Consider the following 17,279-nt stretch of genomic DNA (forward strand, 5'->3'; position numbering starts at 1 on the left):
GGGGTTCTACACTGAAACTGAGAGCACCCATAACATCTCCAGGGTGCAACTGGTATCCTGGGGTGGGTGGAAATAACCGTGGCCTGGCTGGAGGGGTGAGTTGCAGCATGGGCAGATGCCAGGGAAGCCCTGGAACAGTCAGCAGGACTTGCCAAAAACAAGGCAAGAGGCTCTGGTGCCACACCTCTTCAGGTGGTGCCTGTTGGCAGGGAAAAGGCTGCTGCAGATTGGAAGGGGCAATGGGGAAATACCGGGAATGCCTGGAGGCTGATGGCCAGATCCCAAAAAGCTCACCTGAAACGGGTATCCAACCCACGTCTGCCAGATGTCGTAAAACCAGGGTTTCTGGGGAAGACACAGGATTCAGAGTCTGCTCAGCTCAGCAACAATCACCATCTTAACTCAGAGCCTTCACTGCTTAAAATTTCCCCAAGTGGAGCAGGCTAAGAAGCTGCAATCCTGATAACTGTTCTCCACCAGTTTCCAGAGGGATCTCACATCTCAGATTTATTATATTGGTCCCAGGTTTCTGGCTTCCTTTCAGGACACCTGAAACGTTCCAGTTCATCATTTCATCATCCAAAGCAGTGGGTGTGTGTTTTATTACTGCAATTACTCAAGACACGTTGCCACAGTGATTGAATTTGCTGTGTTTACCAGTCACACACTCCACTGGTTCATGATGATCAACAGTGTTAGGGGAGAGGAGCCAGACGAACGTGGACACGCCGGGATCTGTTCCGCTGCTCAGGGGAAGCATTAATGACACCCCAGGCAGGGCTCACACGCTTACAAGCAGCACTCTCCCTGTTATTCCCAACTTCTGACTCAGCAGCAACACCTCGATAAATAGCTGTGACCCCCAAAAATGCTGCCAGAAAAGAGGGTTTATGGCCTCCTCTGAGGAAAACAAAGGCCATGTGATGCGTTTGTAGGTGTTAACAAGGCGTGTTGTAAAACCATCTGCGTGACTTCTTAAAACTTGCCTTACAAATACTGATTACTCATAAATTCCTTTATCACAGAAGGTCAAAAGTTAATTTAAAAATTAAATCTCAGTGCATACTGCAGCCCATCCTCTAGATTATACACACCAAGGATGTGAACACACAGAGCCACTGAAATCACTGGCTCTTTCAATGGGCTTCAAGGAAATCTAGAAATCAGTCCTTATTTTGTTAAAAAGACGGTATCAATCTTTCAGAAAGTTAACTTACATCATACAGAAATATAAATCCAACAATGGAGGATGTCAGATAGAATGAGAAACGCCAGCTGCAAAATTAAAGTGAAAAAAAGAGAAACAAAACATTACATTTTGTATAGATATTGTCCTGAGACAGGATTACTGCAAATCATTGTATATCACAGACAATCTTCACATAAATGTGGCCTCACGCTCTACATCAAGGGTTGTCACACATTAACTGTATCTGAATTATTAATATTTAAATACTTAAGCTTTGACTAATTGCTAAGGTAGCAAATTCTTTTACGTGATCACAACACAGATATTTGGATTGTGATGACAGCTGTAATTTTCCAGCCAGGCATGAACTGATTAAGAGAATGATCACAAGTGTAACAAATCCCCTAAAAATTCATGTTTGATAACCTCAACCTTTTCTATGGTATCAATCCCTCTAAAATATTCACACAGGACTGAGAACACCCCACAGTTCCCTGACTGCAGGTGTCTCAGCCCACACTTCCCAATCTGACCAGTCACTGTGTGCACCAACAGTGACCTGTTCCAGTCACTGGGTTCATTTCTCTTCATCTCTCAACACCAGCTGTTGACAACAGGGGGATCTTACGAAACTTCAGCAACTACTGGATTAGTTTATGTATTATTACAGAGGTCTGAATTAACTATAAACTTCAATCTTTCACTAGGTGTGCCAGAATTTAGCCTGATCTAAGCTTTCTGTGGATTACATGGATATCCAGCAAGGCAGATAAAACTTCCAGGTTTGCACCATGGATCTGCTCTGTCAGCAAAGGGGAAAAAGTTCTTGTGCATCTCAGTGAACTGTGGTGCTGCTTTCCTAGGTGTCAGAGCAGGATACTGTGACTTGGAGCCAGCAGTCCTGTAATGACTCTGGAGCCTGTGTGGGAGGGATTGTCCCTGGGACTGGGTGTGGCTGCAGCCTCAGCCCAAGTGCTCCCACTCCTACCTCTACAGGTGATGGAAAACTCCTTCCTTTCCACTCTTCCCCTTGGCAGGAACAAGCCTGACCTTCCCCCAGGGGAGCTCTGCAAGATTAGTAGGAAAATACTGGAGGACTTCACATGCAAAGAAAGGTCGTGACCACAGGGACAGGCACATGGCCCCAAACCTGCTGAGAACGTGTTCTAGAACAAGAGGAGAGCGGCCTCCCAGAAAACCTAAATATGAAAAGGAGAGAGCACCTCAAGAACACTGTACTCACAGATTGAGAGATGTATAAAATGAGATTGTGGTCTCTGGCAAACATTAATGAAGTGCCACAAGAGAGAAGGAGACGAGAACCTGGGTGGTAAAAGCAGCCCCTCCTTCCTGAGCCCCACAGTACCTGGAGGGTGATATCCCAGGTGGAAGAATGAGATGTTCAAAGACTGAGACAGCATTCCATGAGAAAAACAACAAACAAAGGCTGAGGCCATGGGATGGCGGAGGCGAGACACGATGATGTGTCTCACGCCTGTGAAGGAGCTCGGGAAACAATTATAAAATTGCCACTTGATGCACAGGTGATAAACATTTGGTTTCCTTCTCAACTTTAAAGCATCTTTCCTCAGGTGATTTGGAAATAACTCTGCAGAACACCCACAGCACAGATAGGAAAAATTCAGAGGAAAATAGGAGAGCAAACGGAAGGGGAGAGAGGGACCCACAAGTAATACCTGGCTCAGAGTCAACCAAGACATGCTAGAAAAAACAACCTTGTGGCACAGGACAGACTTTACACAGGGGCTGGTGCTGCCCTCGTGGCTCCTGTTTCACACAAGGGAGGTGTGAGTGGTCCAGTGGATATGGCAGGACTGATTCTGTGTTGGCTGTAAAGTGGTTTTCTGAATCAGACCCAAAGCACAGAGCACCTACAAGGCTGTGCCATTAGTCCCCAGCCCTACAAACATATATTGAACACACTTGGCAATAAAGAGTGCTTCAGATGAACTCATTATACTGCCACACTGCCAGAGCACTACCTCATCTTGCATTTAGCCAAGCTTCTTTATGAATCTGGTGAGCAAAACCTAAGGTAAAACTCATCCAAATTCACCAAATTTTACCCAAGTGCCTTTTAAACTCTGAGCTTTGCCACCAGGGAGAGCACTGAACAACAGCCATGCAAAAAGATTTTCTGATTTAACTTCAGGAATCTTTTCTCTTGAGCTGAAGGTAACAACAAAGAACTTAGTAGGGGAAGTTAAGGGCTAGTAAGTCTCTCAATGCAGGGAAAGTTTCATGCAAAGGGCTTTCCAAACCCCAGTGTTGCTCAACTGGGAGCACTAATAGCCTAAGTATGGTTTAGATCTGGCTCATCAGATTTTCCTTGTGATTCAGAAAAATGATCCTGGAGATTGTAGGCTTTCAAAAATTTCAAAATGCTCATAATACTGACTACTAGTGTGGAATAACTCTGTTCCTCATTTTTTTGCCTAGAGAATTATATTCAATTAAATTCCCTGACAAAGAGCAGAGGAAGGTTCACCAAATTGCACAAGAGAAACCTGTTTGCTTCATTCTCACTCAAGCTGCCAGGCAAGTTTGAATCTCAGTTTTCATCTGTGTGTTACTAGAGACACCCATGGCAGGCAGGTCTTTTAGCAATAGCAGGAAATCTTATTGTCACTTGTGAAACAAAGTTAATTGATCCACAAAACAACAGCAGAAATAAACCTTGGAGACTGGCTTGCCAGGAGAGTTTACTGAAGTCAGACTTCAGAGAGACACACCTCTATCAACTGGATTTATGTCCCACAGAGGGACTAAATCATCATACATTGATTCACACTGCAAATAATCTTGATACTCAGCTTTGAGCTCTGCAGCTGTACTTTTAACCCTGAGTCCTTAGGCTGATCTACAGTAACAGAAGTTCAATATTACAGTTAGGTGGATTTTTGCCAGTGTAGTTACACCAGTCAAAACCCAAATACACAGAGCATTTGAGAAGTGTCTTACAGGGGTACAGATAACATCAGTACCCAAGAGGGAGGAGCTACACAAGAAAAGCCACATCCATTTGGGGATTTGCCATTTGCAGGAGATTTTGGACCACACTTTAATTATTTAAAGTGTTCAGGTATGAGGAAGTTCTCACAGATGTGTGAAAAATCATATGCAAGAGGTTTTGTAAGTCTTTCCATATTCATTACTCTCACTGGCCCACTCTCATCAGTGTGTTGGAGCTCCTGCTTTGCACAGTGTCCCGTGATCAAGCTGTGACACCTGTCATTTACTCAGGATGCCACTTTTCCTGCTCTTGACCTCACTTCAGTACACATGATACCATCCCAAAATGACAGCGTGGGCTCATACATAAACCAGAGTAAACATTTTTGTTTCCCTATAATTACTGGCAGACAGGAAAATATTTTCCTATTGCCTGCATATTTTCATCCAGCACTTTGTAGCAGGAGCCTACAAATAAATCCATTATTCCACGAGGAGGAAAACTGTAAAATATTTTCAAGTTTGTTGTGTTTTTTTTTTTCAGGAGAAACAGTAAACCTAATCTTTTAATCACTGTTTGGAGAAATGCTACCAGATCCTTTCAACTTGTTTGTGCATTCACAAACCAAAGCCCTCATCAGGCAGACCCAGCTTTCTGGAAACAAGTCCCCCTTAAAAGGCACCTGAGTACTCAAATTATTATTCTTTTTAAACAGTAAAGCAAAAAATAACCAAAAGCATTGTCTTGTCTTACAAAGCCTCCCGGAATTTCCGAAGGACTGTTGGGATCTCAAGGTTCCGCCGTCTCCTAAACCACTTCTCCACCAAATGGACAGTACAGTTGCACTTCTTGGCAAGGCCTTGAATCTCTGACTGCAAAAAAATGGAAGAGTGTCAGCAGCAAGATGCACTCCAGTGTCACTTCCATTTATTTTGTAGTTCACAGAACACCTTCCCCAATACCAAAAATATAATCAATATTAAGTATATATGGGGGTATTTTTGGGTAACACTTGCAGAAACCCTGGATTTATATATATATGTTTATTTCATTTATTTTTATAAATATATAAATACAAAATATAAATTACATATCTTTATTGATATATTTTGTTTATTTATATAAATAAAGCAAGCATGAAATGCACAGATCCACAAACTGTGCTACTGTCTTTCTGGTGGCTCCTGAGAGAGTCAGGATTTCAGAGATGCAAATTTTAGTGCTAGACAAGAGGTTGGGCTGGAGGGGGAAGTGCCTTGTACCAACACATGTGGACACTGTATCTAATATCTTACCTAATTATAAATAATTATTTGTTTATATTTAAATGGGTTTCGCAAATGAAACGTGGCCTGGAATTCAAGTGACCTGAGCTCTGTTCTTAAATGCAATGCTCTTCCATGGTGCAGAGCAAGTCAGTGTCTCTCAGTGAGCAGGATCCAGACTGCCTCCCTTCAACTCCTAAAATAAATCAGGGGTGAAGCACGGCCTGGAAGTGCCACGGGAATGCCACGCTCCATGTGCTCAGAGGTGAGGCAGCCCTGCTGCACAGCCAGCCCAGCACGTGCTCTGACTCCTGCACTCCAGGGTGCTCAGGGCCCCACGTGCAGCAGAGCCTGGGGGCTTCCTCCCTCTCCTCCATCCCCACGTGTGGGAGGTGTGGGATGACCCCCCCAGGGGCTCAGAGATAGTGTTTGGCTCATCCCTGGGGAGGTTCTTTCCTCCCAAGGCCAGTATGCAAATAGTGGGTGGCAGCAGCAGTGCCTCCACCAAGATGAGTCCAGTTCAGTTGGTCTCCTACCCTCAGGGAAACCTCTGGAATGTGAGCTACTAAGGCACCTCAGCTGCTGGGGAGGGCAGGAGTGCCAACAGCCTGTGTCCAGCCCATCCTGCTGGCTGGGGAGCTCTCCACTTGCCACGCAGGAATATCAACTTTGTGTCAACAGACAACAGAGACCAAATGCCCTCAACTGCCAGCCAGGCCTCTGCAGGCTTTCCCAGGCACGCTGATTCCCAAGCTGGACACCAAAGGAGGCAGCCTGGATCCTTCCCATGCACTCATGAGTTTAAAAATGCTGTGCTTCCTTTCAGAGATCCATTGTCAAACTGTCCCATGCAGAAGGAAAGGGTGAAACAGAGACCGGGATACTTGACCAGACAGAGAAGAGCTCATATGTGAACACCAATACACCTATTCCTGATGATATCAGGCAAAAGACACAATAAAAGAATGGCAGAGTTAGAGACAGAGTGCAAAGTTCCATGTATCAATAATTATTAACATCCCTCATTACTAGAAAGCACATATTTCCTTTCCAAACCAGTGTAGGAGCACTGCAGTCGTTTGGGAACTGGAGTCAGGTCAGTGAACGTTCCGAGGCTGCACTTCCCATCAGCAATCAAGTTGCCTCATTTTTGGAGAGGACAAACATTGGCTATTCTTTTTTTTCCCTTGTTCAATTTTCAAAACAAACAGCAAGGTAATAGAAGGATTGCTTTTCTTTCTCACATAAGCCTGGATTAAGTGTGCAGCAATGTAAGGGATCAAAAGGCTTCCATGCCAGCGTTCCAACATTATTGCTTGCAATAAACATGGTACCACTTTCCAACAACAGATATCAGCTGATGTTTTCTCCAGGCAGAAATGAGTTAAAGATAGAACACTGCTCTTCGCTGGAAGTATTATTAACAGTGTAATCTAGAACAGCATGCCAGAAATTTAAACATCTTAAATGTATTTTCTGTTTCGGATGCCATAAACCCGTGTCAGCAGAACAGCAACGAAAACCCAAATAAATTAAGTCATCTGTCAATCAGCTGGAACTCATCCCATGATGTCATTGCTGATAGCTGATTGAAACAGTAAGAGGGGGATTTTCCAAGAGCAAACCCAGTTTAAAAGAATGAGGATCCTTACTTGGGATGGATGTCTTGAGCACTCCCGGAAATAACTCTCTAAAACAGGATTAGGCTGTGGCTTCACACGTCTTACATTCTTTATACCCAAGGCTTTTGCCAGAGGAATGGCAACATATCTGAAAAGACACACCATAAAAAACTTCAGAAATACAACACAGTTACAAGCCCTTGGCTGTTCTCATGCCAGGATCTGAAGAAAATAGATCTGATGCAATTTAATCTGCTCTGGGAGAGGAAGGGATCTCCCTACAGCTAATCCCAAGAGGGAACCACGGCACATCAGCAGTTACACAACAAAGCAGACCCAGGGACTCCAGTTTGTGGCCATGAAATGATATAAAACTAAAGGGAAGGAAAGGACACAAAAGTCAGGATGTGTTCTTGGGAGGCATGTTGGAGTTCAGCAACAGTTAAGGGAGAGTGGCACGAGATCAGAGCTCTCTCCGTGCGGGCTCCAGGATTGCTACTGGGCTGCTTTCCCTGGTGGCAAAGTCACTGGGAATGCACTTCACGGGGCCACCCCTGCACATGGCCACTCCCTGAGGCTGAAGCCTTCTCCTTCTCTGCCTTTTTCCAACCCAAACCGTTGCAGGGTGTGCCAGGGGCTTCTCCCTTCTGCTTGGGCAGAACTTTGTGAAAAAGCCCTGCTGATATCAGCAATTGATTCCTCATTACTCATAGCCATGGCCAGTTTTCCCTGGATTCCCTGCAGCCAGATGTGTGGGCTAATTATCCACACCAGTGAGACACACTTGGGCAAGCCTTTACTCGGGAGACACTGGGAATGGTTAGAAACATATGATCCAAATTACTTTAGACTGCCAACATGAGTGATCTTATCTGCTCCTGTTTTAAGTCTGTCCAACTTACGACATTCCGAATTTCCTCATTCTATCCTGAAATAATTATAAAAACCTACTAATCACATTCTTTAGGGGAAAAAAAATAGAAAAAAAAGGAAATACTCACAAAAAAGGCACAAATAAATAAGTCAAAGCACTGCAAATCTTAACATAATTGTAGCTTTCTTCTGTGGAGTCAACCCCTGCCTGTCCCCTAAGATTCCAGCTGCAGAAGCAATCCCTCTTTCAGTGCCAAAGTGAGGGGGAAAAAAAGGAATCAGCTTTACTAGATCTGCATAAAATGTTCACATGAAACTTTGAGACCCCTCCAGCCTGCTTAGCTTGGCCACAGATGGACACCTGGGATCCATCAGCCTCACACAAATGTTCTGGGGCAGCACCAAACCAGAGGAGAGGTTTGGTTGGGAGGACAAATACCTTCCCCCTTCCACCAAGGGAGAGAAAGGAAACCCAAAGAGTTTAGAATAAATGGTATCTCTAACAAAAGGAGATAGAAGTATCCAAACACTGTTCTAAGAAAGTGAGATAGAAATATTTTCCTTCTAGATTGGAGCACAGCCACCTATTCCTAACAGTGGAAACATTTCCCAGTTTTTCACCTGCCATATTATCTGTACCAGATCTTTCTAGCAAACCACCAACTAATCATCCTTCAAAAAACATAAGAACATTGATCTAAAGATATTTTTAGCATTAATGAGGATTAACCTTAGCATCAAATTGCATTTCTGTCTCTTACCTTTCACAGAAGAATCGGATAATCAGCAATACAAAAGCATATGGAATTGTGGCATATAACTGATGTGGTTTGGGAAAGACAAGGCCATCCCGGTCTACAAAATCTGCCCATGTACAATTGATTGGCATCCAGATATTCTCCCACCAGAACCAGCTGTTGAGTGTCTTTAATATGTAGGCCATGCTATGTTAAAAAAAAAAAAAAGATATGATTGAATTTATTCTTCATGTACTAAAAAGAAAATGCATGACATAAAACATATTGTTGTGTAGAGCCAGTGAAGTCAGTTTGCTTGGGGAAAAAATAAAATCACAGAGGAAGCTGAAACTCTCTCAGTGGGATCATAACCCATCAGAAGATGAAATAATAGAGCTGAATTCTGAGTTGGTATAAACCAATGCAGGCCTTTGAAATCTGCAGAAGGGGAGGTAATCTGGGGTCTCATTTCAGCCACTCACACTGGACTGCTCAAATTTGCAATAACAATTTATAATCTATCACACCAATACTAATGAGAACTGATCTTCCCCTGGTTGCCTTCACAGATTAAATATAACAGGGTGGAAGAGTGGAAAAGAAATGAGAAAGTACAGGGGGAACTCAATTCTGTAATAATAAGGACATTTTGCTGTTCAATTACCACTGTTTAATATGCTAATGGCCATATATCCTGAATTTGCAGACACCTGTGCAAAGGAACAAGTAGAAAAAAAATACAGTGCATAGCAAGTTTTTCTGGGAATTGCAGGAAGTACCATGATTTAACTGTGATCAGAACAAAATGTCTAAAACCAGTTCTGGAAGGAAAAAAAAAGATTTCACTTCAACAAAAATATTTCATTCTTGTAAAAGTCTCATTTTTTAGCCTCTGCATTCAAAATTATGTATTTGGAAATTTCTGTTCTCACTCATTTAGCTGTAAGGACTTCACAGTACAAACATGTTATATATCCTATAAAAATAGGATCATCCTAACACTGAAGAAAAATAGAAGTTACAATAATGTTTTCCATAAGGCTGAAATACACCATTTTTCTATCATTTCAGGGAATAATAAATTTAAATAAATTTTTCCATACTAAGATTTTCTGTAAACCAGGAAAAACACGAGGAAATAGCTGATACCATTGAACCACAGATTTGATGAAGAAACAGCTGAGCTGGGAGGATTTCAAACAGGTCTCCTCCCAGCATCCCACTGGAAGATCCAACAGCAATATCTTTGTAGGGGATCAAGTGATAAGATCAAATCATGCTGAGGTCAGACAGCAGTTCAGACTTTTTCCTGTCCCTCCATATCTGAGCAGGGGCCACAGGGCTTTAGTGATGCCTGGAGCTGGGTCAGGTGCTCAGTGCACTCACCCTGGCATTCCGGATCTGGAATGGATCCCACTTTAATGTACAGCCAAATGAACCATCACTGGCCTTTAGGAAGGACACTGAGGTGCTGGAGTGTGTTCAAAGAAGTCCTGTGAGGAGCTGCTGAGGGAGCTGGGGGGGCTCAGCCTGGAGAGGAGGAGGTTCAGGGGAGACCTCCTCACTCTACAACTCCCTGACAGCAGGGGGGAGCCAGGTGGGGGGCAGGTTCTTCTTCCAGGCAACCAGCAGTAGGACAAGAGGGCACAGCCTTAAACTGCACCAGGGGAGGTTTAGGTTGGACATCAGGAAGAAATTCTTTACAGAGAGAGTGATCAGCCATTGGAAGGGGCTGCCCAGGGAGGGGGTGGAGTCACTGTCCCTGGAGGTGTTTAAGGACAGACTGGATGTGGCATCAGTGCCATGGGCTGGGTGACAAGGTGGTGTTGGGTCACAGGTTGGACTCGATGATCTCAGAGGTCTTTTCTGACCCAGTCCATTCTGTGATTCTGTTTCCACTAAGCTGGAGCCTTGCAGCAGGTCTGGGAAACTGTGACCTGGACCCACCAAACAGCCACTGTGGATCCATTTCCTGGCCAAGCCCAGTAGTCAGAACTAAGCCATTAATTACTCACCATTTAATCTTTTTAAACACCAAATGGGGACAGTAAAAACCTTCCCAATAAATCATGTGTGTAGAACCAACTGCGAAAATAAAGGAGGGAGAAATCACAGTTGTTCCCCCACTCAGACTTTATATGCCAAGTTTCAGCCTAGAGCAAGTTTTTACTGCTGGATTATAAACTCCTGGAAGTGGGGATTTATCCCGGGGCTGCTCCCAGACCCTTAACAACAGCTCACAGGCGCCATCAGAGTGAAGCAGGGCTTTGAAACAGGACATTTGGGTCAGACAGAAAGGCTGGCAGACAAACTGCCCTGGAAGACCAGGGGAGAGACTCATTACACAGCTCTGCTCCCTAATATATCTATATTTTTTAACTAGGCTGTGCACTGCAAACTACCACAAACTGTAATAAAAATAGGTCAGTCTGTTACAGCACAGTGGAAAGAGCACTCCCAGTTGGATTGTGGGGAGGTGGGTTGGGACAGAACATGCACCCGAAACCTTAGAAAAACCCAGCAGTGCATATTTTCATATTGGATTCCTGGGATCTCACCAGCTCATGTTTTCCTTCCACACACGGATGCCTCACCATATGATTACCTCTTAAACTCGTTAATATAGCACTATTAAACTAAGCTCATAAGCACATGCTTGATCTTAAAATTTAAGGGAATTCTGGGATTTGAGGTCTGCTCTGGAGTTCACAGATTCAGGAGAAATCCTTCCCCACAAACACCAAATGACTCACTGAAAGGTGGGTTCTCTGAAACTCTTCCTTCTGTAAATCCTGTACTTGTACCAGGACTTGCCTGGCACATGGAGGGGGGGTCAGACCATCCCTGGTGAACACTGTCCAAGTAACTCCTAGAAAACTGTTGATGAGATTCCAAATCTGTCTGCAGCCTATTCTTAAGTTTCATTACCCTTAAATTGAATGTTTTCACTGCAGCAAATCAGGCCATTCCCCAGGAAATCTTACAGATTCCCATCTCCATAACAGCAGCTGTTAAGTAGTTGGGCTGTTTTCCTGTCTCCCTTGAGGTCCCATCATGAGGTTCCTGGAGCACCTCAAAGGTGGGGAACACCAGTGGCCACCAGTTCCAGCCCAGGGATCAGGCTGCAAGTACCAGATTTCAAAAGCAGCTCATCTTTTTAGCTTGCATGAAGTGTCACAAGTTGCTCTGCTGCTTCCAAAGAATGGGCACTGGAGGAAAAGGCCCAGCTTGGCCTGATTTGGGACCAGCTCTAACGAGCAGCTTTAAAGCCAACCCAGCCTGAACCTCCTATTGCTGGTGCTGAGCTCAGAGCTTTTCCTTGGAGCTTGTAGCAGCACCAACAATCAGGAGTGAGAAATTACAACAGCAGGTGACTCATATTCTACCCAGGCAAGGCTGAAAAAAACCTCTGCCTCTTCCCAGATCCCAATCCATGCGCCAGCACTGCCAGGATTCATTGACAAAACTAGAAGTGTTGCTCTAGAAGGGGCTAAAATTCAGTCTAACAATAAAATGAAGATATTTTAGAAAACTGAGGTTCCTCTGCATCTCAGAAATTAAATACTCCAAGTAAAAAAATCTAATCACCTTGCTGCAGAAGGATCTCCTCTGTAGCCTAATCTAGTTTTAAATGGGTTAGTGCAAAACAGGAAAATCAGGAATGATTGCTTCAGGAACTGCATCCTTTATAATTAAAGAAAAGCCTACACACTTGGAAAGTACCAATGTGAAGTTTCTTTCAAAGCCCTGATTCTTGAATCCTTGATATATTGGATAAAAGAACCCAAAAACCTGATTTTTAACACCATTAAGCAAAAGAAAAAAAAAGGGTATATTTGGGTTTGACAAAAGCTATGTGGCTGCATTTTGCAAAACAAATTCAGGAGCTGCTTTGAAGTGAAATTTCTGGCTGCTGCAGTCTGAGGAATTAATAAAAAGAAACAAAGCCAAAGCTTTGATTGTATTCTGCACAAAAGCTCTTGCGTGCAAAAACTGCCTTTCCAAAGCCAGACTGAGAGAAGGTGATACCCAGGTTTGCAGGATGTGTTGGGAGCATTTCCTATCCTTATTTACTGAACAAATTCGAAAAAACACAATGGATCAACAACACGAACGTGCAAGTGAAAGAAACCTTAATTTTTAAACATCAGTCTACTCTGTGGCTCCAGAGCTGTAGCAGGGAAAGAATGTAATCAGCAAAAAGCAAGAATAACATAATTCTCCTATTTCACTCATAATTTGGCAGAACTGGTAAAGCTGCTGCAGTGACTGTTGGGAAAAAAAAAATCAAGTTTCTCAGATACCAAGAGATAGCAAAGCTGTTCCGGGCTGTTAATCATCAACATTAAACAGAATGTAAAAGAGTAAATAAAAATCAGATGCACCATACCATGACTTTGTTTTGGGTTTTGCTGGAGACTCAGAAATATATCCAAGAGTAACCACACCAGTTTTAGCAGCAGATCAGTGTTTTGCTACAGACATTCATGTTCAGCATGGAACAGGTGGACAGACGTGGGTCCTGCACGTTGGGCCGTGTGGTTTGTGGAGGAAAGAGCTAAAGGAAGGATGTTGGATGGATGCTGCCATCCCTTCCTGTGTTGTCTTCCCAAATGTGCAAACATGATTCCGGTTGGATTCTGCCCAACCTGAGCCTGACATCTCCCCCAGCCCCCAAATCCCACCGGCGGCAGCCGGGAGTAAAGGAGCTGTTGGACCTGGAGGTTCTTATGGTGAAACCCTGAAGTGAAACCCTGGAGAGCTCCATCCACATAAAGCAGCTGAATTAAGACTGCTGCAAGACCTTTAACTTCACATTTACTCCCTCACTTGTACAAATCTCAGCTGTAAACAGTTTAAGTGCCCAGTTATGGGGCAATTACAGCATTTTACTTCTTTTACTGCTCCTTCTCATTACCTTGTAACTCGGGTACTACCATGAGCAGGCTAAAACAGCACTTTGAATAAATCTCAATTAAGGTGGCAAGTGGGTTTTCTATTTTTTTCCCTGTTCTCTGGGGAAAAAAAAGATTAAAAAAAAGTGAACCAGACTTCTTTGAAATGAATCATTTTCTGGGTGAAAGTTCCCATGCTGTCTCTACTTAAAGGTAAATCATTTTTGAGCAGCTGAAATGGTTTTAGCTGACAGCAGGCTGCTGAGGAAAGTGAAATACAGTTCTCTCACTATACAATTACAGTGCAAACTATGTCCACTTTTAAGCTTTAAAAATCCATAACGTGGACAGAGTGGAATAAAAAGCTGTGAAATAACTCAAATATCTGCAATAATTTTGAGATGAAAGTAGTCCTTGGAAAAAAACCAAACCCTATCCAAAGTACAGGTTCTTAATAGACACTTAATTCATGAAAAGTTTGAACAAACCTAAAGGAACAACACTTGATGCTTTAAGAACTTGGTAACCACTTGTCAGAATGCAGGGAAAAATCTTTTAAATTATGACACTTTTCTTCAAATTATTACTATTAGGGAAAGATGCAAAAGGGATTTCTTTTTTTTGTAGCTTAACAATGTTCTATTTGAAATAAAAACCTGAAGTGCAGCTTAAAGTGCTGTTTTATAATGGAGATTTTCCCAGAACTGTGACTCTTCATGGGCACTTATTTAAAGAAGTAAGGGCAGAGAAGAATCGAGTGGCACAGGGGTACAGAGTGATCAGGATAAGTGCATTATTAGAAGTACAGCAGCACCATAAAACATGAGAAAACAGTAGAATAGTGAGTAACTAAGAGAGACCTCAGGGTGCAGAGGCTTCTCCACCACCGGTGGATGACTCAAGGTTTTAAATTAGGCCTTGGAAGGCAGGAAGGGGACAGGGCTGGTGCATCTGTGCTCTGAAAAACTCTATTTGCAGCTTCCTGAAACAGAAGTTTCGAGAATAACACACACTTGGACACTGATGGTCTCTACACCCCCTGACCCAGCAGGTACCCCAAGGCTGGTGAGCTCCACTGTTCCCAGCTCTCCTCCTGGTTATCCCCCTTCCTTTGCAGCTTAACCTGCCCAGACACTCCCCACCCACAAACCCGACTGGAGGAGGAGCCAGAACGGAACTGGTCTTTCTTATTTCAACCACTCTGACATCCTTTTCATGTCCTAACAAATGCAAGGGAGATCTTGAGTTAAATGTGCACCAGCAAAGCCTCTTCATCAGCAGTGGCACCCCAGGTGAAGGGCTGAGCTAGGAAGGTAGTGAAAAATAGAAATACACTGCAAAAAGTGAGAGGAAAATGTGACTGGGGCTGCTCCAGTTGAATGTTGTAGCATTACTGTGAAGTAACCCTTTCTGGCACTTGTTTAGATGTGTTATTTATAGCACTAGCTTCTTCAGATCCTCAACAGGTAAGTGTTACAGAAAAAAAACAAAACCTCTGTTAAACTGAATTTCTTAAAGAACGTTTTGTTTTTCTTAGCATTTTACAGAACAAAATTAGAACTACCTTTTTTAAGCACCTTAAATTCAACGTTTTTTCTTCCACATTATCACATCTATTTCATTAATTAACACTTTTTCCTTGTTAATAAATATTCCTCCCTTCCACTTCAGAAAGAAGTGCTCTTACAAGCACTTAACAGGATAATGATACAAGAAGTAGAAAAGCAAAACTGCTACTGTAACCTGTATTACCTTTTTTTTTTCCCAACAAAAAGCAGTTCTCATAGGTTGGAATACTTAGTGGCAACATATAAATCTCATTAAGGCCACCCCATTCTTTACCTGAAGATGATATACTCTAATAAAACAGTGTTAAATAGCAGCACATGCTGATAATTCAGAGCAGAGCCTGATGTAAGGAGAGGGGAAAACCCCAACCCAACAAAACCTACTAGAACAGGAAAAAAGGAAAGGAAAAAAGAATTCCTACCTTTATGATGTTGCAGCCAAAGAGACCATAAGCACATTAGCAGGGAAGAGGCATCACACTCCCTACTCTGACCGAGGTAAACACGCCCTATCTCCAGAACCCTTTCAAATTCCTCCCAGACCCACCCAGCAAAGCTGCGCTTCAAGATTTCTGACTGAGGGCAATTCCTGATGTCATCCCCATCCACTCCTGAAACCCGGGAGCAGCAGAGCCTCCCTGCCTTCCCTGCTGCTCCTTTCAACACGGAGAGATGAAGAAATGTTTGAAGCCACGTGGTGTTTTGTTGCAGGCTGAGAATTTGTCTCACCTTGTGTTGCTCCACACGGGCTCCGGGAGGATGCGGCGCCTCTGAGGGGGCAGGAAACGCCAAACGCATCCCTTCACTCCGACAGCTTTTAGAGGTGTTATTAGATGAAGAGGGGGGTTTTAAATAAAGGTAGAGAAAGGTTTCTGTTCCTATTGACCAGTCTCAGCATTATTTCCAGCCTCAATCCACTGAATGTTTTACAAGTTCCTCAGAAGATATAAAATGGAATTTCCGAGGGAAGCACACACTGAGTGTGTGTTTGGTTACAGATCCCATATAAACACATCAGTTTTACTTTAACCTATGTGATTTTTAATTTTTTTTTTAATTCCATGACTAAGGAATCATGATGAAAGTCACCCCTCAGCAGCTCTCAAAAATTTCAAATCCTAAATAACAGCTTTCAGGAGGGTTGGCATTACTTTGCATTCTGGTGGGCAGAATATTGTTGGAAAGGGAGAAGAAAACCTCTTATTAGCCCTTTCTTCCTGCTCTGCAGTCAGCAAACATCAACCCATGACATGGGAGCACAAGAAGAGAAGAAACATGAAACAATAACTGATAATGTTCCCAGCCTTCACTGGTCTGGGCTCCAAGACTTCCTAAACCACAGATGGTGTCTATGGAAATAACTCTGGAGAGTATCCCCCCCCAAGGCCTTCATTTCCACAACTCCTTTGGAGCACATTGAGACTTTCATTTCAATCTATAAGCCTGCAGTGAAAGGGGATGTGTGACCCAGGCAATATTTGGATCCTGTTCATTTATTTCCCCCCAGAGAAAACTGTAGGTTTGCTCACACAGGTTTATTTTTTTCTTTGAGGTTTTGTATCTCGCAGCTATTGCAGGTCTTTGGTCCTTCCATAAAACTGGGAGCAGTATTCAATCACCTGATGCACCAGAGAAGCATCAAACATGAAGGATTATTTCAGAAAGGAGTATGGCTTTGCTGTAGCTTTAAATGATCTCCATAATTTCCCACATCTGAACAAACCACTGCTGTGAACCAAGCAGAAGATTTAGGAACCCTCTGCCAATTAGGAAAGCCTAGAGCAAGCTGATTCATATATCACTTGGCTAATCCTGTGCCAGTAATGGAATAGCCAACTGGCAGCAACACCTTTCTTATGCCTAAATCCACAATTTCTTCACTGTTACAGTAAACAACCAAAAACAAGTTTGTTTGACTGGAGCAAGTGTGGGACTGCTACCAAAAAAAATAAATGGGAAAACATGTTCATCCTTTCTGAGGAGCATTTGTTGGGTAGCACTCACCACCTGTGAAGGAGGCTATTACAAGATTAAAGATACTACATGGTGAATGCCAAGCTAACCATACCCTCTTGATCAAAGTGCCCACTGGCCTGGCAATTACCACTGCACTTTCATAGTGCTCACCCTTCAGGTATCTTCAATTTGAATGCTGC

At 43.2% G+C, this 17,279-nt stretch overlaps 1 protein-coding gene across 8 annotated transcripts in view; it reads right to left on the reverse strand.

Annotated features, from left to right (window-relative positions):
* The window catches only part of CERS3 (ceramide synthase 3), a 46,062-nt gene that overhangs the window by 21,786 nt on the left and 6,997 nt on the right, over positions 1-17,279 (reverse strand). For 3 of the 8 annotated variants that reach the window (XM_051796803.1, XM_051796802.1, XM_051796800.1), the window contains exons 2-6: positions 8,685-8,867; positions 7,081-7,198; positions 4,917-5,035; positions 1,218-1,275; positions 295-345 (exon numbers count right to left, since the gene is read on the reverse strand). In XM_051796803.1, the coding sequence (XP_051652763.1) occupies positions 295-345; positions 1,218-1,275; positions 4,917-5,035; positions 7,081-7,198; positions 8,685-8,866 (528 nt within the window). In that variant the 5' untranslated portion in view covers position 8,867. Of the gene's footprint in view, positions 1-294; positions 346-1,217; positions 1,276-4,916; positions 5,036-7,080; positions 7,199-8,684; positions 8,868-13,578; positions 15,005-15,397; positions 15,833-15,852; positions 15,986-17,279 lie in introns of those variants that run through there. The other 5 variants (XM_051796798.1, XM_051796799.1, XM_051796801.1 and 2 more) reach the window with 4 other exon arrangements.

This window comes from Manacus candei, unplaced genomic scaffold (genome assembly GCF_025592945.1).
Source record: "Manacus candei isolate 608988 ecotype Guabito, Panama unplaced genomic scaffold, ASM2559294v1 h1tg000046l, whole genome shotgun sequence".
In the NCBI taxonomy this organism is placed as follows: Eukaryota; Metazoa; Chordata; class Aves; order Passeriformes; family Pipridae; genus Manacus; species Manacus candei.